Source organism: Onychomys torridus, chromosome 23 (assembly GCF_903995425.1).
Source record: "Onychomys torridus chromosome 23, mOncTor1.1, whole genome shotgun sequence".
Taxonomy (NCBI): Eukaryota; Metazoa; Chordata; class Mammalia; order Rodentia; family Cricetidae; genus Onychomys; species Onychomys torridus.
Genome location: NC_050465.1, coordinates 34,933,719 through 34,956,877, shown reverse-complemented (window position 1 = coordinate 34,956,877; position 23,159 = coordinate 34,933,719). Strand labels below are relative to the sequence as shown.

Below are 23,159 nucleotides of genomic sequence, written 5' to 3'. Positions count from 1 at the left end.
AATGGAAAAGGTTTTACTCTAGTTGTAAACCTTTGCTAAACCACCACGTGGTGAACAAGGACAAAGATGACATTCTCAAGTGATCACACAGAAGAAATACCAGGAAGAGACATAATATCAAACATCTCAACATCTTCATGTATTACTCACGTGAGCAAGCTAATGAAACTGTAACTCAATTACTGAAAATGGAGCCTGAGATTTTAGATGTGGGTGAATACAGTTACACTTTACAGGTCAGTAGGAGAAAGAGAGGCAGGCTAGTCAGGTGGGGACATCTGTCTGGAGACAGAAAGTAGGACACAAGGAGCAGCTTTTACGTCAGGCTGCCGGGTGAAGCTTACCTCCTTGAGGTGGACAGCAAAGAAGCCATCGTTCTGTGAACTCATGGAGACCTTGGTCACATCCCCCAGGGGGACCTCAGACTTGATCTGCCCAGATTTTTGGTCAGCAAGGAGAAGGTTATTGTTTGTCAAGAGGAAAATCCGAGATGTACTCTGAGACAAGACGAAAGAGTATGTTTAGACCAATGACCCAAAACACTCCAAAGTGGCCCTAAGTGTAAAGCTTTAGATATTTCCAGAAATAGATGTTTTATTCTGCTGTCTCTCAGCAAGCATACTTATGCCAACAGACACAGAAATAATGAATTCTGAAAACTTTTTACATATGCGTGTATATGAAAGTTTGTGTGCACACGTATGAATGTGTGGCTGTGTGTGTGCATAGGTGCACGTGTGTGAAGGCCAGAGGGTGACACTGAGCATCATCTACCTTTCTCTGCCTTATTCCCTTGAGAAAGGGTCTCTCAGGGAACTGGAACCTCTCTGTTTTAGCTAGGCTGGCTGGACAGGCTCCCAGCATCTTCACACTCCAGTGTAGGGTTATAAGTAAGCACACCATGCCCAGTTCTTTTATGTGGGAGCTTGGGATTTGAACTGAGATCCTCACGCTTGCAGAACGGGTGCTTTTAACCCATTGAGCCATCTCCCCGGCTCTCCTATTTTCAATTTCTCAGAATTTCAGAGAACAGAAAAGCTGTACCTACATTTAAAGAGGAGGAGAGATTCCTCCTCCACAGTTAACTGTACTAGAATATGAAATACAAGTTGTATTAATTCAGAAACAGGGAAACGATACTGAATGCACAGGAGTGTCTTAAGCTTGGAGGTTGTCAGTATTTTTACCTTCCCATTAGCACGGTTAATTTTGTTCACAACTTCAGCAATAATGATCTTCTCTTCAATGGCATCTTTGAGTTTCTTGTATTTTGGGTTCTTGTTGATTTCCAGGTAAGCTCCTTGGAATGGTTGCCCAACACTAAAGGGGGGGAAAAAATCTTGTGCCTTAGAAATGATTTCAAATAGATAAGTCACTGTCAGAAGGAGACAGGCCAGGTGATGTTAAGGAATCATCAACAACATCATAAAAGTGACTTCAATTTATTTTATACTTTCACAGGCACCTGTTTCAGATTTAAGTTAGAAATGAAGCCTTAAACTTATGTCAAATACATTTCAAGGCAGCCAGTGGCAACTGGTTGGTGGGGCTGCGATTAAAAACTTCTCACTTGTTATGGTCAGAAGAGAATGCACCATGTACAGCCAGAGTCAAGCACGTGGCCCTGTGTGAAGGAAAGCTAACAGCTGCTGACCCAGGGCACACCAACACAAGTAAACAACGTAAGCCAATGAGAAAGGACAACACCACTCATCACCTGCTCCAAAGACAAAAGGCATTTCCCCACAGAGAGTAAGAGAGTCAATAACCCTCTGGGAAAGGGTGTGTCTTGGGCTTCACAATCACACAAGAAAGACTACATAGTACTTGGTTTTCCCACTCTGGAGAGTCAAGGCCCATCAGGATGTGCCTGGAGGTGCCAGGCACTCCTGCACAGCCAGAGCCCTTTGCTTCTGCCCAGAGGTCACTTAAATGCACTCTCCTTGGAGACCCCAGGTGACTCCCGCAGGGCAGTGTTTAGAACACCAAGAACAGGAGTGCTGGTCCACAGGACTTACAGCTTCACTGTGAGTTCATTTCTGGAAAACACCACAGGAGGCTTGAGATGCTTGTGCCGTGGGTGGAGGCTCAGGGAAGAAAAGTTTGAGTAGGTGGCCAGCCCTCTGCAGCTCCGGGACATGAGGAGACACCCATAGGCACTGCTGCTTCTCAGCTCGGGGAGGCAAATGCTTCCACGTCTCCCACAGGCGAAGAGAGTGTGCCACCCTCCCCAAAAACTGACACAGCTCCCCAGAAGGGACTGGAAGTTACTTTGTGTTCATCGTTAATTGTGTTTTTAATAATAAAAAGTGCTAACAGCCTAATTTTAGTCTGTTTCCTTAGTGATACATTCTACACCCCACCCCCCCTTACCCTGCTGTTTTAAAGTCTTCTACGGAAAATATTTAAGAAGGTTGCTGTCTAACTTAAGAATTACAAAGGAAAAGATGAATGAAATCAGGTGCTGGAGAAAACACACCACTTTCCTGTTGGCTGGCTCAGTCTTCACACAGTAGGCACGTTAGATAACTTTGGGTTTAGTCATGTGTGCGACTCAGGAAGTATGAGCCATCTTCAACATCCAAATAAGCAGCACATGGAAGAAACACTGCAATTTAAAATATTCAAACCCAATGTGCCTGGCAATTATGCTAATTTAACCCTTTTAAAAGCAGGGTTTTCAGACATATATGTGGATAGACATCATACAGGTATGAGAAATACCCAGGACTACTTGGCATGTAATACTAAGATCTTTATTTCTAGATCTTTAGGAAAAGCTACAAGTCACTGGAGATTCTGGTTTGAAATTACATAACCCACTTGTTTATATAAAGACTAGATGAAACAGGAACAGGAATGTGGGGGGGAACTGATAAATGTACCACACACAGGATACTCGGATATACCAAGTCCTTTGTCAAGGGCTGGACTTGCTGAACTGCAATGTGTTTATTCTTTTCCTGAGTTCATGGTGTCCACAACAAAGGAACTGAACTTTTGTACAGGCCACTGAGGTTATGAATAGCCATTTAGCAGCCAGAGGACACCATGGGTCCATGCTTAAGTAACAAGAAAGAGTAATGACCAGTCTGTCCCTGCCATTGACCTTACAAATGAGTTTCCGATCTAACTTCATACTGGCAGGAAGATGCCAACAGTGATTATGGTTCAATGCAAAAAGAGCCTTGAAAACAGGTTGTACAATGACAATTTACCCTAACACCTCATACAACTTTCATTTTGTATGACCTCCTGTTTAGCGAATGATTTAAGCTAAGGCCAATAGAGCAGAACCAACAACTATAATCCTTATGCATCCCACGGAAGCTGCTGCCCAGCGTTAGGTGCATTTATAGCCAATGGAGTGGCTTCATTCATTATCGAAATTAAACTGAGAAAAGATGCAGAGACATAGTTAAGAAAAAAACCAATAAAACACTGGCGTTTCTGAGTAAGCACAACCATACATACCTAGAAGGATATAAAGCCTTCTTGTCTTTGAAGAGTTCACTGGCCTCTAGCTTCTCTTCATAAATAAGTTTCTGCTGGTCTGTGAACTGGTCCCTGTATTTTTTACACTGTGAGATATGAAAAGAACAAAGAACCACTTAGACAAATTCTCGGGGTTTTGCTTTTTGTTTGTTTTTCCCCTCCTACCCCCCAGGAAAGGGTCTCTGCAGAACCCTGGCTGTCCTGGAACTCACCATGGCTGTTCTGGAGCTCACAGAGATCTGCCTGTCTCTGCCTCTCAAGTGCCAGGATTAAAGGCATGCACCACCACCCCCGCCAATTTCTCCTTCTTAAGTGTGCTAACCTAAGAGTCACAGTAAAAATGTACATAACGTTCATCTGAAAACTCAAACCCACTTTGACATCCAAAAGTTGGTCTTAAGAAAATGTTATGAACCATTTGTATTGCAGATTATGGAATGCTTCGTCAAAGTACAAGGGCCTATGTGGTCTATGCCCAGGGAGTCTATATTCATTCTGCTATAATGTAAATCCCCAAAGATCCTCAGGCCCGAGGCTGTCATTCCTGAATACACACTCACAAGAAATAACACTATATGGCACAGTATGGCAATCCCTTGCAGATTTACACATACACACTCCTCTAACCCAAAAGCATGTAGTGTTACTTTTTAATTCTACTGCTTTTCAGTTTAAAATGTGTGTAGTAGCTGGACATGTCTGGAGACACTCGAACCCCAGCACTTGGGAGGCTGAGGCTGAAACAATATGAGTTCAAGGCCTGCTGACCAAATCTGAGGTCAGCCTGAGTAGGACCCTGTCTCAAAAACAAATGAGCAAGACACGATGGGAGTCCTCTACTAAACGGATTTCATGATCCATAAGCATGTTACGGACAGTCTGAAAAACAATGCTTACGTTTCCCCCATTACCACTTTCTAGGGTGCAAGGGGCTCTGGGAACCCCTCAACTCTGAGGATAAAGTGCATGGGGACAGGGCAGGCCAGGCCAGAGGAGCAGGGACAGTTTCCAAAGAACTGGACTACAGGTGGGCTAGTGCCTCGCTGAAGTAACTCTAGGAAGAACGAGAGAGAGCATCAACTCCATGAGGTCCCTTCAAGAGTAAACAGCTTCTTCCCAGCCTCCACCCACAGGAGGTAAAGGTGAGCAGAGTCACAGGGGAGCCTGACACTGCAACTCCTGCTCTTGGGTTTGAAAATGGTTTCCATGTCAGACTCAAAGAGGAAGGCAAGGAATTGAGAGGCTGTTAAAATTTGTTAAGAACAGAACTTGGAATCCAAGAATCATACTAATTAGCAATAATGTTATTCTTATATGTGACCAAGGAGAGAACTGCCAGCAACATACAGCCACTGGTCATATCCACAAGCCTTTCTAATATGATTTATAACATCTAACAACCACATACATTCAATGATACATGTAACAACCAAGTTATTCAAAGAAAGTCTTGCCACGAGAAGAGGCAATACCAACACTCACATTTCCTCAGAAGGTTTGGTCAGCAGTGGTATCTGACCTCATGTGGACCTGAGTTCCCTGGACACTCAGGTCTACAAGCTCCAAAGCTTGCACAAGGCACTCTGTTCCCATAGGAATCTGACAGTGGGGGGCTGGAGAGATGGCTCAGTGGTTAAGAGCACTGACTGATCTTCCAGTGGACCCAGGTTCAATTCCCAGCACCTATATGGCAGCTCACAACTGTCTGTAACTCCAGTTCTAGGAGACCCAGCACCCATGGCAAAACAACAAGGCACATGAAAAAATAAAATTGAAAAAATAAATAACACCTGATAGTATGTGGGGCGTTTACCCACCAACCCCACAGCTCCCCAGAGTTTTCTTGAGTGTGAGCAGCAGGAAATATTAGATAGGATTTATAGTGCGAAGATAAACAGATAGAAAATAAAGGATAGCCTCGAGAGGGTCTGGAACCTTTTCCAATGGCCCTGACTGTCTCTGCCCCAGGGTATTTATAGAGACACCAAGGGGTGGAGCAAAAGACCTCCTCCCCCAGCACAGCCAAGTGCAGACCATCTCAGACACCTGCACTCAGGCCGGTGGCCCTAATCATCCTCTATGTGGACCTGCTGGGTAAAGCCACAAGGAACCTGAAAACAGGCTCCCACAATAGTACTAAAATATAAGGCGACATAAAATAGATTTTCAGCTTCCCTTTATTTAGGACAGAAGAAATTTTGTCCTTGGGGGACTGCAATGCTCACTTTCTAGCTTGAACTGTGTACGTTCACATGTGTATTAGTTATATGTGTTAATATGTTAATAAATCTGGTAAAGTAAATGCATACTAATTAGTAGGATTTAACTATCTTGTCTGGAGATCTTTGTAATTGATGGTTTCTTTTCTTTTTGTTTTTTGTTTGTTTGTTTGTTTGTTTGCTTGTTTTTTTTTTTTTTCTTCAGTCTCTGGGTAGCTGAGAACTGGAACTCTCTTTGTAGACCAGGCTGGCCCCAAACTCACAGATCCGCCTGCCTTTGCCTCCCAAGTGCTGGTATTAAAGGCGTGTGCTACTACCACCCAGCATAATTAATGATTTCTATCTCCTGCAGAGTCCCTTCACAGAAAGAGGAAAATAAGAAAACCCCCAGTATGCAAACCACTTGGAAGCTAAAGGGAAACTAAGTGCAGCCATGACCTCCTCCTTCCTGCTACATCAAGAGCAGCTGGCACAGGCGCTGCCTCGGCCCCTGCAGGATTTCTCACAAAAGACCAAGTACAGCAGGAGGCGCACCATGTCCAAGTCCTCAGGCAGTCCTCATCAAGGCGATAGCCGTGTTAAGACTGGATTTTACAGAGCAGCCTTCAAACACCAAAAACAAGAATGACCTAAAAAAGATGACGCGGCATATTTTACCCTCCACAAGTGGAAGATCCTTTTCAGCTCCTTGTGAGTTGAGTCCAAGAACAGGTAAGGTCTTGATGGCCAATTTTTGTCTACTGGTGACAAGGAAGGCATTTTATTTTTCATTTCCAAGAAGTATTTTTGCACCTGTGTTGGGTATGACAGAAAATACTAGATGAAGAAAACACACCAGGAAGGCAGTGTGATTGATGCACACTCCTCCATCATTCAGACCAGTCTTTAAGAGAATTGATCAGTTTGAGTCTGTAAAATTGTGTTTATCTCCTCTGATAATAATTCTGTTGAACTCTTTCACATCTACTGGGGGATGTGAGCTCCACCAACAGTTATCAGGAAAGATGGTAACAGACATAGTTACTACCTTCAGGACTGGCCAACACGGGTACCACAGTAGGGTTGTTCTGTTCACAGTAGCTACTCACACGTACATTTTAGGGAACTAAAATTAAATGACTAGTCTCTCAGTCACACTGACGCTTTCCAAGTGCTGTCTATAACTACACATGGGTAACAGCTGTCCACTAAAGTGATAGAACACATTCATCACGATAGAGAGTTCTGGGCAAGATACACGACAGAACAAAAGTGGTCCCTAACTTGGGACGGTGAATTTTTGACTCGACAGTGGTGCAAGAGTAATGCTTACTCAGCAGAAACCACACTCCACACTCCGACGTCTGCATGGGCCAGTGGGTACAGGGCAAGGGTTCTAAGAAGCCGGGCAGTGAATCCTGGGCTCAGCCAGTCGTGTGATCAGGATTGACAACGTACAGACTGTCTACACGGGCCACGGTTGCTAAGCTGTGACACTCAGTGAGTTAGGTGTGGCAAATGCACTCTTGGTACAGGATATTCTCCACTTACGATGTGGTTTACTGGAACCAACCGCATCATGTGTCAAAGGACCATTCCACTTAACATGGGCCAGGCACTGGAAAAGCCTTACCATCATTGCTCACATGACCAAATGAGAACCACAGAAGTTACTTACTCATGTTATAAACAAACAGAAGTCCTGGCAGATGCCAGCATGTACAGCTTCACCACACTATACCCCCGAGCAGGCAACTCCAGAACCCAGTCTCACCCACCTCTGCTCCCAGATGCCTTGCATCCACCAACCTATTTACAAAGCTTGCCTTCCAGAGCCCAAAGCAGTTTAACAGGGCAAAAGCCTGACTTCCTTCACTTCCCCTTCCTAGTTTTCTATGTCAAATAAAATAAGCATTTTACCAATTACATCAACCACAGGCCCCTACCAGTTCTGACACAACTGTATTTGAACTTGTAGAAGACACAAAGAGTTAACTAACGTCCTCTTATACCTATGATTTATGTTGTGGTGCCCCCCCCCCCCCCCCCGCCCCAGACAGGGTTTCTCTGTGTAGCTTTGCGCCTTTCCTGGAACTCACTTTGTAGACCAGGCTGGCCTCGAACTCACAGAGATCTACCTGCCTCTGCCTCCCGAGTGCTGGGATTGTGCGCCACCACCACCCGGCCTTATGTTGGTTTTTAAAAGTCATTATTTTACTGAGTTGGTGCTATTAAGTGGTTAATCCAATAGTGCCAATTAGTCAGACAGCATCAACTTACAATTCTCTGAAGTGTAAACTCATAGATTTTCTTTCCAGCATTCGCTCTGAAGAATTTCCTGTATTCCCGGCGTACCTTTCGAAGGAAGCAGACTGGCGGTTAGAACGAGGCTGGCAGACATTCGTCATGACGTACCTCTTTACAAACCAAAGTATGGGGATCACACATATTTACAAACGTCCTTTCTGGATTGAGACCTGGCGGATGCACACTCAGGCCATGGTGATGACGTCAGAGAAAAAGAAACCCAGGGAACTGATACTTTAAATTGGTTTTCACACAGGCTGAACAGCTGTGAACTTGCCACAAATGAGCACGCATTCCATAAAATATTCTTTGAGGCAATTTCTCCTTCAGATATTTTTTAGAGACTATCTAGATTGAAACTTCCTTTTTTAATTTTTTTTTTGTTTTTGTTTTTCGAGACAGGGTTTCTCTGTGTAGCTTTGCACCTTTCCTGGAACTCACTTTGTAGACCAGGCTGGCCTCGAACTCACAGAGATCCACCTGGCTCTGCCTCCCGAGTGCTGGGATTAAAGGCGTGTGCCACCACGTCCTGCATAAACACACAGGACTTGTGGACAACAGAGTGAAAGCAGCTAAAACTCAGTCTTAGAGGCCTTCAGGCCATCGCCTCTTCCATTCCACCATCCCAAATGTTACGCTTATTAAAACAGCACTGAAGACATGGTGCCATTTTAAACATAACTTTCCCCATACTAATCTATTTCATATATTAACATCTTGCAACTAAGTGTGGTATCTACAGAATGAGTGTTATAGTTAAATCCTGAAGCTGAGGGGGACATATAAAGTGTTTATATCATCTACTTATGAATGGGAGCTGGAAATTAGCAAAACACCAGCCTCTGCCTATCTTGGTGTTCTGTGACTTTTTCTCTCGCTTCCTACTTTTCTGGGCTTAACTACGTAGGCTTAAACTATCTGTACACTGGGCGCTGTGGAATAGATACCTACAAGCCAAACTCAGTCAGTGGACAACACTTTACGTTTCTACATAACAGTTTCAACTGCGGGCTTCTCTTAACATTTTCTGAGCTCCAGTAACAGTGATCCCCATTTCTATGGGACAGGTGAACCCCAGCAGTCTTTGTTGAGATCTGTAGGTTGTGAACTGTACACATCCAATCGTTCCTACCCAGCCCACCACCTTCCTCATCTATGCCACCTGCCTGCCCTCCAAGAGTCTGAGGACAGGCCCTCTACACAACAGCCAAGCGTCTGAGGGCAGGCCGTTCTACACAACAGCCAAGCGTCTGAGGGCAGGCCGTTCTATACAATGGAAACACTCTAAAGTCTACATCTCGACACATATTACATACAGGCAGCCTTTCCTCTTATCCACGGTCTAGTTGTCATTTCTCTTTCAGCCACGGGATTGCTAGATTCATGAGCATTTCAAACCTCCAGCTGACAAGGGTGGAGGGGCATAGAGAAGAAAGCAGGCAAGCTGGAGAGCGGTTTGTCCTATGGGAGCATATCCCATGCACAGGTCCTGCCCTATGCAGCTGAATCTCACTGTATGGGAGCTGTCAGCAAGCCTTCTGACATTCCACGGGATACATGGCTGCTCCCCAAATAAAGCTACATACAGTAAAAACTTGCTGACATCACACTTTGCCCACAATGGGGACCTTCCTGAGGACCAGGAATCGAAAAAGGGTCCAGTGTGTTTTGTATTTATTTATACAAGCAAATCAAATCATTTCCAAGGACAAAAGCATTGCTCACATCAACATAACTTGTTTTTATGATAAAAATGACAGGATTATTACAATCTTAAACTTCAAAAAAGTTTAATCTTGTTTCATAACAGTAATAAAGGAAACAGGATAAGATAACTTCTGTCTCATTAGGCACTGAGGGGGATGAGTTGCGGTTAGGCCGGCCTGGTGAATTCTGCAGAAATAGCGTTCACCCACAGGCTGCATGTGCTCGGGAAGCAGCCGCCGCACACCTCCAGTGGGAACACCTTGAAAGAAAGTGCAACGAAACCCAGAAACTGGAGATATGGCTGGTAGAAATCAGTATGGAGTCAAAGTCTGCCTGTTTCCTTCCTCTTATAAAAATTACGGAGCAAATTCAAAAACACAAAACAGGAAATGTTTAGCTGTGCTTGGCTTCCAAACAGAGCATGCAAAGGACTTATTCAGAATCTGTCAAATAGAACATCTGTTAAACTCATATTGAAGTTACTTCTTAATTACCTTATGAATACTCAGAATAACCAAAAAGGATAATTAACTAAACGTTTGTAGGAGGAACTTTCAGGGGAAAATGGGGGTTATTTAAAGCTATATTCAGGGATGTTTCTGAAGGCTGTTGAGAAGCAGAATCAATGGCTGCTCAGCTAATTTTCAAATATTTAGAGTAAGTTCATGTTACTGGACTAAAGCAGAATACTGAAAAGTAGTGTGAAAAGGACCCTAATTGCCCTCAAAAAGCTACGTGGAAGTCTCACTATGTCGGCTAATTACTAAACAGGAAGACCAAATCCTTACACTGCCTGAAGGTCTGCATGCTCAGAGTCAAATTCTCTTATATATTTGTGTGTGCCTTTCCTTCTCAGACCAAGCACCTGCCTCAATCTCAACATCTGAACTTTACAGCTCTCTCTACTTCATGCCTGTGCTGGGCTATGATCACTTTGAAGAAAGTTCCACTCTACCCTCATTGGAATAGCACAGGCAGTCAGGAACAAAGCCTGAAATCTCCCCTCAGGCTACTGTGGATGGAAGATCGGCTTCCAGCTCAAGGACCACACTCTGCCTCATGATTTAAAAACTCACAAAACATTGGGCGGTGGTGGCAACTGCCTTTAATCCCAACACTCAGGAAGTAGAAGCAGGTGGATCTCTGTGCGTCTGAGGCCAGCCTGGTCTACAGAGTGAGTTCCAGAAACCCTGTCTTGATAAGCAAAAAGATAAAACTCAGACAACATGTTGTCTCCATGCCTTGGACAAAATATACTGCATTACACTCATTCTTTAAAGAAATTAAAATGAGGAAATTAGTGTGTAGCTGTTTTCATTTTTTTCCCTTAAAAAGAAACAAAATTAAGCAAGCTGACATTTCGTAAGACTGCAGACAGCAGCAAGCGCCGCCAGTTTTCTCGGGTTAGTAGGTGCGAGGAGTTCACCCAGGGCAGGAGGAAGTCGTGACGGAAGTACCTTCAGTCCAAGCCAGTAAGCCCAAATGACAGCAACTGCATGCTTACGCCTAGCCTCCTCCTTCAAGCGTTTCAATTCCCTTCGAGCCTAGAATGTTTTAGATAGTAAATAAGAGACAGCCCAATGCAGACAGCACAAATGACCAGAAAAAGATACCCCCACCAAACAGGAGAGTCAATATTTGAGCAGGACTGCAGAATGGCAGAGGGACAGTGTATGCTTATGTCAACCCAAGGAGTTGATGTGGAGCTGGCACAGCGGCCTGTATTTCAGCGCACTGAGACTCACTTCCGGGCAAGGACAATTATGTGACTCCCTCCCTTCCATTCCCCCCTTTCTCCACATTCACTCAACTCTCTTATAGAACGATCTCGCTATCCTTCCCTTGGCTGTGAACCTCTCAAGATCCTTTATTTAAAGGATGAATTAAAGAGATACTTGTGTGAAACTTAGGGAAAAAATAAAGGCTGTATAGGTGAGCGCAAGCAAAAAGTAAAACTAACAAGACACAGCAGCTCTTCCCAGTTCAGGTTAGAAGCAGCGTGTGTGTAACTGAACTGCAGTCAGGGCAAACTCGCATTCGGAAGGCCCTTGAATCAATCCCCTACACTGCCAAAACAAAAACAAAATTTGGCTAAGATCCCAAACAGTGACACTAAAAATTGCAATGAGGAAAAAAGTGCCATGACTGACGGGTTGAAAAGATAATGCTGGGGGTAAAAATCAATCCTGGGCACGCTGTTTCAGGAAACAGAGGCAGGCACCGATTCTGCAGACATTCCAGCACTGAGACTGGGGAACGAGCTCCCTGGAGAGGTCCAGACAGGAGCAGCGTGTCTGCTGGGACACTTCCCGTAGCTGGCTAAGGAGCTAGGTTGGTTTTTTCAGAGTTGTAGAAAAAACACAAATGAACAATTTTGGTCAGTTTTGACACACCTGTGTTGCCTCACAAGATGGGGCTTACAATGCCGAAAAGGTAGACTTCCACAAAAACACAGGACTCTGCAGAGTTTTGTGTTTCTAACTGGAATACACATTTTAAGCCAAGATGACCTTTGATTTCTAAGTAAGAAAAACATGTAAAACTCTTGTTCCTTGGGGGCATATGAAATGTTCCCAGAGCCCAGGACTCTGCCTGGGATTAGTGAGTTTCAGGAGGCCTTTGTCCCTGAAAACAAACATCAATGCTGAAATTCCTGGGATTCTTCTCTGGCAAGTATGGCTAGCTTCACAAGAACACGGTTTTCTGTGACATCACAGTTGACCCTTCCCTGAAAACATGACACTGTTGGCTTACGATAACCAATAGGTGTCATGGTCAGTCTGAAACGCAAGTTCATTCAAGGATTACTTCTCTTAAAGCATGCGTTACTGGCGTTATTTTGTCAACTGATTCAAACCCCAATCTTAACGTTCTCCACATGCGCCCCTGCATACAAGGACCCCTACAAAAACTGGCCAGCATTCAACAGTGGGAGACGGTGGGCACTAAACATGCAAGTTAATTAAGAGGGTTTTAGAGAAGAGCTACGCTAGAGCCTTATTAGTGAGATTAGTGTCTGTGGTCTGTACATGCCAATGCTTCTAGGGCATACTACTGTCTAGCATCACCAATTTTATTAACTTGGCTGCTAGAGCATGCACTGGGGCGAGTCACTACCAGCTGCATCCTTCCTCCCTGCTGTACTAAGAGACCAGGGTTGGTTACTGCGGAATTCCCGGACGCAGGGACAAGATAAGTGCATCAAGTACCTTCGATCCAAGCCAGTAAGCCCAAATAACTGCAATAGCATGTTTATTCCTAGCCTCCTCCTTCAGCCGCCTCAGCTCCCTTCGCGCCTGTGGTGCGTTTGAAAAGGAGTTACAGAAAGGGTTAAGGCAGGAAAGGCTGCTGCTGCTGCTGCTGCTGCTGCTTCCCGACCACGGAGACAGAAAGGAGACACCGGTCACCAATGGAAAACGCAAAAGCATGTGCCACCACCCACACCAAAATGCGGCAAAGAGCAAGAGGCGAAAGTGTGCTCAGTAGCTCAAGCCAGTGAATCATTTTCTGCCCCTGAGTCTGAGGGGCCTGGGCTCCACCATGACTCCCAACCCAACCTCCCTCCTCAGGGCCTCGGGCCTACCTGGGTTCCATGCCAGTACGCTGCGATGGTGGTGGCGGCCTCCTTGCAGCGTTTCTGATGCTTCAGCTCCCGCAGGAGTTTTCGAGCCTGTGGTGGAGAAGTCATCCCCAGGTATATACATATGTTTTTTTAAATGGACTTAAAGAGTGACTAGAAAATCATTTTCAAAGAGGCGAGAGTCCAAATGCACATGGTCTAGTGAGAACCAGCAGAGAACGGGAGTAAATGCCCGGAGACACTGGCATGGCAGGGTGGTCTCACCATGAGAAAGCAGTCTCCTGCCTCGGAATATGACAGGGAAAAAAAAAATGGCCACAGCAACACAGGGTATCTACACAGAGGTAGAGACCCAGTCTCAGATCAAGGCCAGAGTGCTCCATTGTTCTTTCAAAGTCCATGGCATCTCTTTATTCATTTTGTTGGGAAGTAACTGTGACTATCCTTTCAAATCAAGAGTTGTTTTTTTAAGTCAATCCAAACCAGTGACTACTTTCCAGTAACTGCTCAAGCCAGAAGGGCACCTGGCTCGGGAGAAAGCTTTGGGTCCTGCCACTGGGGTCTCTAGCCTGTAGACTGGCCTCAGAGCCTAGAACTCTGGTCAGGGAAGAGCTTGCAGGTGCAGACCACAATAACTTGGATAAGCCCTTAATCTGGACAAGGTCTACACCAAGGCCTACATCAACCAAAGCAGCTAGATTTGTAGCCTTGGCTGTACTCTCTGGAGAAGCTGTAGGTCTGAACACAACTTCAAAGTATCCCTCTGGATCCAGAACATTCCATGACCCATTGTCAGAAGGGGCCTGGAGTAGGACTGGAGAGCCTGGGATTAGTCAACGTTTTTCCGTAAAGAGTAAGATGGTGAGGCTTTGAAAACAGCAGCAAAAGGAGGAGATAATGTATGTGTGTGTGTGTGGGGGGGTAGAGGGTGGATGTGTGGATCAAGGAGTTGGGGGTGTGATAGCATTAAAATACACTGTATGCAATTCTCAAAGAACTAACAAAAAATTTTTTTAAAGAGTTAAGATGGTAAATGGTTGTGGTGTTGAAAGTCACACAATGCACCACAGCTACCAGACTACTTGGCTATTACGGACCTAGAGTCTAAAATAGGTGAACATGGTCACATCTTCATGTATGGATATTAAAACCCACATGGGCCACATCCTGACATTTGGATATTAAAATCCACATTTCACATCATTTTCACATGCTTAGAACTCTCTTCTGCTTTTTGCTTACAATTCTTCAAAATGTAACAACCATTCCTGGCTTGCGGGCTATACAAACCAGAACACAGGCTGAAGTTTGCTTGGGACCCAAAGTTCACTGACCCTTGAACAGAGCCTTAGCTGGAAGGATCTAGAACCAGCACAGCCACCGGGACTACCCACTTGGCCTTCTACTACAGCCCTGGCCAGAGCCAGGAGCTTCCAGTCATCAGGAGGTGGCTGCAGGGGGTCACTAGGAAGTCACAGATGTGGGGCTGAGACCCACAGGACTCAAGCAGTGGCTGTGCGGGGGCAGCTTTCTGGACAACGGCTTCTCTCAAAAGCACTGGGTACAGGATATTGAAATCATATACAGTATTATTTCAGGGACTTCTTGCTTAGAGAACAAAGCTTAAAAAAATAAATAAATAAAGCGATTAGAAGGAAGCAGCTAAGACATAGTCACCTGGGTTCCCTGCTTGGCCCCATGATATTTACTCTTTCCATGGGGCTGTTCACAGCACAGGTGTAGGAGATGAGGAAGCCTCCCCTGCAGAGCGAGCCTGAAGACAGCACCCTTTGTGAAGAACCCCAGCTCCCACATGCGCAGAGCACGCATTTACACTCACCTTCCAGCCCCGGATATAAGACTGCACCACCAGGGCCGAGCTCTTTATCTGCTGGTACCGCTTTTGTTGCTGCGGGATAAAGGCGAAGATGTCAGCAGTCCTATCTGCACAGCTAAAAGGTAGACCTTGAAGGCCAAAGAAAGGGTATCTGTTCACGAGGAGCGGCGGGTGCCTGACCACCCACACTCCCGGAAACCAGAGTATAAAGAAAGGTAGAGGTCAGATGACAACATGATGATGACAGAAAGCCTGCCGTCCACACGGAGGACGCCAAACACAGTGAGGTGTGTCACCATGCAGCCCACTGCGACCAACGCCTGTTCTCTGCATCGTGTTGTGCAGCCGACACCCCACGCCACTTGGCACCTACTTTTTGAGAATATTCTCTTCTTGGTATCCTTCTTCATCATGCAACTTACTGGGCTAGCCTACCTCGAACCCTCTGGTAACTTTTAAGTTTGCTATTCTTACTCTGCTTCGAGTTGGGGAATCAGGGTAATTTTCAGCAAGCCCAGTGTCAGCTGAAACAGAGTGTAAACAGAACCCAGAGAACGTGTGAGTCCAACTCCATCCTCACCCACGAGGACAGACCATGACAAAGGTCAACACCATGAAAGGTGCACAGCCACACTTTAGCTCAACAAGCTCCCTGTCCAGAGGCCTTGCTGTAGAGTCGATTCCTTAAGACAGCGGAGCTGCTAGAACACTCCCCCAAGAAAAGCGAGCCCTTACAGTTCTGGGTTTGGAGTGGATGCTGGGACATGGGCATCTCTGATGAAAATGCAAAGCATGTGAAAAACACTAACGTCAGGTTGTGAAGGCTTCATTGTGAAGCATGAGACTGTTGGTTCCTGTTCTCTGATGACATCTGAGAGCCTGGGCTCCATCTGGAAGATCAGAGGTAATGGAGGGAGATGGGAAGTAGAGAGTTTGGCTTGAAATATCCCTCCAAAAAAAACCCCAAAAAAACTGAGCAAGCCACAGAGGAAGTGATTAAGCAGCACCCCTCCATGGCCTCTGCATCAGCTCCTGCCTCCAGGTTCCTGCCCTGCTAAAGTTCCTGTCCCGACTTCCTTTGATGATGAATGCGGAATGTGGGAGTGGAATACTAAATAAACCCTTTCCTTCCCAAGCTGCTTTGGTCACAGGGTTCCACCACTGCGACACTAACCCTCACTAGACAGATGCTTGTTTTCTCTTGCTAAATGTGAACTTTCTCAAGCCAGGAACCACGCTGCGGGGTCCACTTTGCTACTCTCAGAGCATGGTGAGTATTTTTTAAAGAATACTTTTTGTAGAATTCAAGACAGATTGATTAAGGATCTGCTCAAGCTTGGATTTTCTTAATGACCTCAAAATAAGAAATGATTAAAAGTACATCTTAGAGATAGGCTCAGTTGGACCTCCCTTTCTCAGGAAACAGAAAGGAGCGTCATGAGTCAGCGGAGTTAAGAAGTGCTGCTGTGTGTGTGGAGGAGAATCCGTTACCACTAGGGCAGAGTGACAACAGCTCCACTGTGTCTTAGCTGGACAGACATGAACAAATCGTCCACTCAAATGTGGCCATTCTAAGACTTGTATTGTGGCTGTAATCTTCCTAATTAGAACAGGCAGTTAAAGACCCCACTTAAAGACCAAGCACAGCTTAAGCTTTATCATTTAGACACATTACTGGTTCCCCAAAATTTGGGAAAATGCACTTCATGAAAGTAAGTCAACACTGATTTTATCTGATGGCGAAATGTCTCGTTAGCTGCAGAGGAAGACTGTACTAAATGAGACCTGATTGCAAATTTAACCCACTTTTAGCTTTGCAGAGAAGAAGCTGTGCTCTCCTTATCACTACAATTCCTTCCAAGAACACCCATTAAAGTGGAGGCAGAGGCAAAGCTTCAGGCCCTTCCAAACAAGCAGCGTGCCTCCAACAAAGCAGACAACCAGGTGCTGACCTTCCAAAAAGAAGTTCCAAACTCATTAAGCAAATATACTTTATTATCGACTCCTTCTATCTGAAGACGATGGAAAATCCAGTCCTTTAACCAAAACCAGAGTTGTACAGAATTTTGGTGCTCTGGAATTAAAGCCGTCTCTCTTCACTCCTGCCACACTATATGCAGCCATCCGGTCATAATAGAAAACTGACCCCATCATAGTCAAAGTAAGTGACACAATCTCCTCAAACCAACGGCAAAATCAAAGACAGATTTCCTGCTACATCCTTCCCCGAGATCAGTGCAGAATAGTCTGGAACACTAAACCCTGAGCTCTGGAACTGTCTTAGGCTCAGATCCATGCTCTGCTACTGATAGCTGTGGGCAGGTTCCCAGAAACTCAGCGTCTTGTTTTTCCATGTTAAAAAAATACATATAATACCAACATGCATTTCACAAGGTTGTTGGGAAATTTTAGCTAATAAAGGTTGCCAACATGGGAGCCCATAGAGAATGTAGAGAAGTTGGCATGGCTACGTCAGGTTGTAATGAGAATTTAGCATCATTGCATCAGACTGTAATGAGAAGTTGGCATCATTACATCAGGTTGTAATGAGAAGTTGGCGTGGTTACGCCAGGTTGTAATGTCAGCATCACTGCATTAGGTTAAAGTGAGAAGTTGGCATGGTTATGTGAGGCTGTAGTGAGAAGTTGGCATAGTTATGTCAGGCTGGAATGAGAAGCTGGCATGGCTCTATGAGGTTGTAGTGAGAAGTTGGCATGGTTAGGTCAGATTGTAAGGAGAAGTTGGCACAGTTACACCAGGCTGGAATAAGAAGTTGACATGGTTATGTCAGGTTATAGTGAGAAGTTGGCATGATTATGTCAGATTGTAGTAAGAAGTTGGCATAGTTATGTTAGACAGTAGTGAGAAGTTGACATGGTTATGTCAGGCTGGAATAAGAACTTGACATGGTTATGTCAGGTTATAGTGAGAAGTTGGCATGATTATGTCAGGCTGGAATAAGAAGTTGGCATAGTTATGTTAGACTGTAGTGAGAAGTTGACATGGTTATGTCAGGCTGTAGTGAGAAGTTGACATGGTTATGTCAGGCTGTAGTGAGAAGTTGACATGGTTATGTCAGGCTGTAGTGAGAAGTTGGCATGGCTACATCAGGTTGTAGTGAGAAGTTAGTTACGTCAGGCTGTAGTTCTGGGACTCACCGCGTATCTCCTGCACCAGGCAGCAATCACAACTTGGCTCTTTTTCATGAGCAGGAAATGTGTACGACATTTCCATCCTCGATAAATCTTCTGAATCAGAGTGGCCAGGTCCTCCAGCCGCTGCTTCCTTAGGTCTTCTAATTGAAATAACTAGTAAGAAACAGTAGACAGACTTAGCCAAAGTCCTCCAGACCTACGGCATACTTGAAAGAACTTCAGATGCTGACATCAGCTACTGGAAAGATGTATGCTACAAATCACGGGGCATGAGGAAAATATTTTGATGGATTCGTGAAGAATCTTATGACAAATCAGAGTAGGTTGAAATGAGCCAGAGGGGACCTACACTCTACAGGATACAAACCAGCTCAGGGTGAAGTCCTGAGTACCTATACGATGTCCAGAAGTCTGAGAGGCTGGAGTTCAGATCTTCAAGCAAGGGATGCTCAGCTTGAAGGACAACTCCTTCTAATGCAGGTGCTGGTGGTCTCTTTCAACAGCCTAAGTGCCCTCAAGCCCTCTAAAATTCCATCTCATTAAGCCATGTGGTATGAATTATACTTTTCATCCATCTGTACATTAGTACAAAGACTCCAAGAAACTCTAAAGAGGTCTATGAATTTAATAAATCTTGAAAAAGTGTTTCCTTCCATGTTTTGTGTGCACCCCCTGAGCTGTAATTCCTAAAACTCCCAGATCTAGGACACTTCAGACAAACAAGCAAATATGGCCTCGCTGGTGGTACCTCAGGAATTAGCCTGCATGCAATGGGATTTGAGTTCAGAGTGTAAAGGTTACATACTGTTCTTGGGTTTCGGATGAATATCTTGGATCTACCAAAGGAATACTCTTCCACAGGAATCTCTAGCTCATTAAACAGAACCTCCACACCAGACCTAAACGAGTAAACAAAACACAAAACAATGTTTTTCCTGAGTTACAGAAATAGTTTTACCCTGTATCATACTAGGTTCTGACTAATATACAAAAAAGCTACAAAAAATTTTACATTAAGGGTGAGTGTTGTGTGTGTGGGGGGTGTCAGGGGACAACTAGCAGGAAGTATGTGGGCCCTAGGGATCACCCTTAGGTGGTCAGGCCATGCAGTAAGCACCTTTACTGCTGAACCACCTCTCCAGGCCCAACACTATGGCATTTTTTAGGGTAATCACTCTTCAGCCATTATCTTTCTATCAAAGGATTTTCAAGGTTAATTTCCACAGACTAACCCAAATTAATAAACACTACTAAAGCACTTCTAGGTTTAGAACTATGTACTCTAAGAAATGTAGGAATTTCTTGATTTCATTAGTAATGTGAAAAAAGTCAATGAATAGTATAATGCAGGCCGAGGAAGAAAGCAAAAGTCTCAGACCTATATTGAACCTACTCAATCAACGCTGTGTACAAGTGTTTCGCCTGCACATATGTGTATGTATACCACCCATATGCTTGGTGCCTGAGGAGGCCAGGAGAGGGTACTGCAGCCCCTGGAACTTGAGTCTCAGATGTTGTGACCTGCCAGGGAGATGCTGGAAACAAACCCAAGTCCTCTGCAAAAGCAGCAGATGCTCTTAAACCACTGAGCCATCTTTCCAGCCTTCCCTGAAACCCTGAATCATTGCTCTCATTCCATAGAGGGTGAGCACAGGCCCACAACAGGGCCAAGTGCCAGACCAATGAGATGCTACAGACATGGCCTCGTGTGGAAGAAACAAGGCCTTGACCTTGGTTTCAACACCAGTTTCTAAAACTAGCCTGGCTCCACCAACCTGCGGATTGTCTGCCAGACAGGGAATAAATAATGTTGTTTGTTATGGCAAATTTAGCACAATATCCTAGAAATTAATGGTGTATAGCAACAACACCCTGGGTCTGCATTACACACCAGAGACTAGAGCATATGTGATTTCTGTGTCTTCAATAACTCAGAATGCATGTCTAATTACTACTCAATTTCCTGTAAAAGGCTGGGTCCAACTGAGAATGGGCACACACAGCCTGTCACGCCCATGAGCAGCCATGCTGGCCTTCTGCAGAATTCAGACTTCTACATTCCCCACGGCAATCCTGATTGGTGAGGGTGGAGGTTCCTCTCAGGCCAGGCCTGATTTCTCTCCTGTAGCAGCTGCGCTCCAGCACACAAGTTCATACATCAACTACCAACTGCCTATGAATTCACCATGTGTATATTTGAAACACATATAGGCACGCAAGTTCCAAATATGGATTTCATATGTTCCATTTCAATATCAAAGAACACGGACACCTCCATAGTAAGCTGAGGATTATCTACAATGTTATCCTAAACTTTACACACAAGGACAAACCCAAGCCACACCAAGAACACATTGCTACCCAATACTTTAAAAGCTGACAGTAGCACAGCCAGAGAGCCACTTACCTTGCTGGTCCTTTCCAGTGAGGCCATGTTTGTTTGCAAAGCATCTTGTATCTTTCCAGGCAGGGTTCATAGGCCTGCCTGAAGGCGTAGCCTGCCCGCCTCACTCGGACATTCTCCAGCAGACCCAGGTACCTGATCTGATGGCACACAAGACTCTCGTTGAAAATGTGTGCTGCTTTTTTATCGTTCGGCTTGATGCACCTAAAACATTTCAAGCATTATAGGTTTTAAACTCTGTCTCTGTGGATCTTAACTGGGGTTTCTTGTCTAACCATTTCATAGTAATTATTTGCTATTCTTGGAAAACCAAACCCACTTCCAATTATTTCAAACCATTTCACAATAAACTGAACATAAATATAATATTGTATACACTGCAATTAAGAAAATGATTAAGGCATGCCATGGCACTGATGAGTGCCAATGACATTTTATAAAGTGAAAGAAGTCTGGAAATTGTACACACTGCACAATTACATATACACGTGACATTCATGCAAAACCAATCTGAATCTGTACTTCCATTTCCTCTGAGAGGTAGCGGTGGGGATCCCCACAGAAGACAAGCGTAAGGAAACCTTTTATGATGATAGATGTGTCTATGTGCGTGTGTACACACTTCCGGACCCTGAGCTCATCCATTCAGCTAGAACAGCAGGCCAATGACTCCAGGAATCCTGACCTGCCTCCTCAGCACCAGGGTTACAGGCAGCTCCTGTGACCAGCTTCTTTAGTGGGTTTCTGGAGAATCTAAAGTCAGGTCTTCTTGCTTGCTCAGCAGCTAAGCCATCTCCCCAGCCTCAGCATATTTTATATTTAGATCTGAATAGGGTAACACATGTATATACATATACATAATAAAGCTGTACAATTAGAACTTGTGCCTTTATTATGAATGGGTGATAAGGCCATAAGAAGAAAAAACACTCCTGCCCCCTTGGCCTATGTTCCTTTGTAACAGAGCTCTTTGTGGCTGAGGAAATCTGACATTCCCAGACTCCTTTGCTAGGTTTTGTTGTGTTCTGGTCTGGGTCCCTGAAAGGAAGAAACTTACTCCTGCTTTCTCCCATTAAGTAGGCCTTTGCCAGTGGGCGGCCATCTTTGACCGCAAAGATAAAGAACACACCTTGGAAATGGCAGAGCCACAAAACAGGAAAACTTCCTTATTAGCTCTAGAGCTGTTCTTACACTAAAAAGTCCTTCCACAGAGTAAACGCTAGACTTGTAGATGCCATTATCAGTTTTGGATCACACAGCAGCCATCCATGTGCTGACTAACACAACCGTTAAACATCCATGGTTATGGCAGTACGGGTGTTAAGTGACCTCCCTAAAACACACACACACACACACACACACACACACACACACACACACACATACACACACACACACTGGGACAATTAAATCTCATCTGGCTTTGTCTTGATGTTTGTATACTTTTCCTCTTACTATGGAATGTCTACCCTATGCACTAAATGAAGGTGACAGACAAATCAATAGGAAACTCTTATGTTCTGAATCAGTCTCCTATGCATAAATGAAAGTGGTTATTGATAAAGGACCAGGAACAATGAGTGGGAAAAGTTTAGCCTTACATTGAAATCTGAGGCTGCCAAGTTCCTAGCAGCGAGCATACAGGCCACCTCACAGCCTTGGGGCCTATTCTAATTTCTTACTGAACACACAAAAGCTAGAGAACAGAGAACTCCCCAAGGTCATGGTGTATGTTTAATGTCTCTATCCAAGGTAAACATCATGGTTATAAAGTAATTCAACTGTTCACCTCAAATCTGTGTGTATCACTTCATGTAAGCGGCACCTCGAGAAACTCATTAACTCCACTCAACTGAGAATAGTGAGAACAGATGATTAAAGATTTCTGGGTATTTCCTAGAAATGAGATTCTTCTCCCAATACATGTTCTAACTTGGGCAAATCAGGGCAGGATAATTTGCCTATTTCTGTTTCTACTGATACAAATGTCAGGTAAACAAACCAAACATACAAAAAAATAAAAATAAAAAAAACCCAAATGTGTTTCACTTTGGTTTCTTCCTAACTGAAATTCCAAGGGTAAGGTGCATGCTGACATCTTATCTATCAGCCAGCACACCTCCTACTGCTTTGGGTACAAGCACACTCCACAGATTCTAACCCTAGATGGACCTTCCTGAATCCAGAGCAGGTCACATCTAAGATGACCCTGAAGCTGGAAACCAAACAGACAAGGGACACCCGAGGTTTTAGGGAAGTCTTTCTTAGTGCTTTGAAGACATTTGGGTTGTTTTAGAAATGGTTTTCCCTAAGAGAGTCTAGGGCCCACATGGACACCAGTGGCCACCACGCTGCCTACTTCACAGCTCTGCTCTGAGAGGACATTACAGGAATCCAAACAGATGCCAAGAACAGGGCTGCATGCAAAGCCCCAGGAAAACAGCTTACCATTTGTTTTTGTACTTTGTCATTAAAA

General features: G+C 44.6%; 1 protein-coding gene across 8 annotated transcripts in view; it reads right to left on the bottom strand.

Annotated features, from left to right (window-relative positions):
• The window catches only part of Myo1b (myosin IB), a 174,415-nt gene that overhangs the window by 5,796 nt on the left and 145,460 nt on the right, over positions 1 to 23,159 (bottom strand). For 5 of the 8 annotated variants that reach the window (XM_036172931.1, XM_036172926.1, XM_036172927.1 and 2 more), the window contains 12 exons: positions 20,687 to 20,887; positions 19,085 to 19,178; positions 18,283 to 18,432; positions 15,128 to 15,196; positions 13,291 to 13,377; positions 12,917 to 13,003; positions 11,165 to 11,251; positions 7,974 to 8,048; positions 6,372 to 6,506; positions 3,475 to 3,581; positions 1,188 to 1,320; positions 345 to 497 (listed from right to left, as the gene is read on the bottom strand). In XM_036172931.1, coding sequence (XP_036028824.1) covers positions 345 to 497; positions 1,188 to 1,320; positions 3,475 to 3,581; positions 6,372 to 6,506; positions 7,974 to 8,048; positions 11,165 to 11,251; positions 12,917 to 13,003; positions 13,291 to 13,377; positions 15,128 to 15,196; positions 18,283 to 18,432; positions 19,085 to 19,178; positions 20,687 to 20,887 — 1,378 coding nt within the window. The remainder of the gene's footprint in view (positions 1 to 344; positions 498 to 1,187; positions 1,321 to 3,474; positions 3,582 to 6,371; positions 6,507 to 7,973; positions 8,049 to 11,164; positions 11,252 to 12,916; positions 13,004 to 13,290; positions 13,378 to 15,127; positions 15,197 to 18,282; positions 18,433 to 19,084; positions 19,179 to 20,686; positions 20,888 to 23,159) is intronic. The other 3 variants (XM_036172929.1, XM_036172930.1, XM_036172933.1) reach the window with 2 other exon arrangements.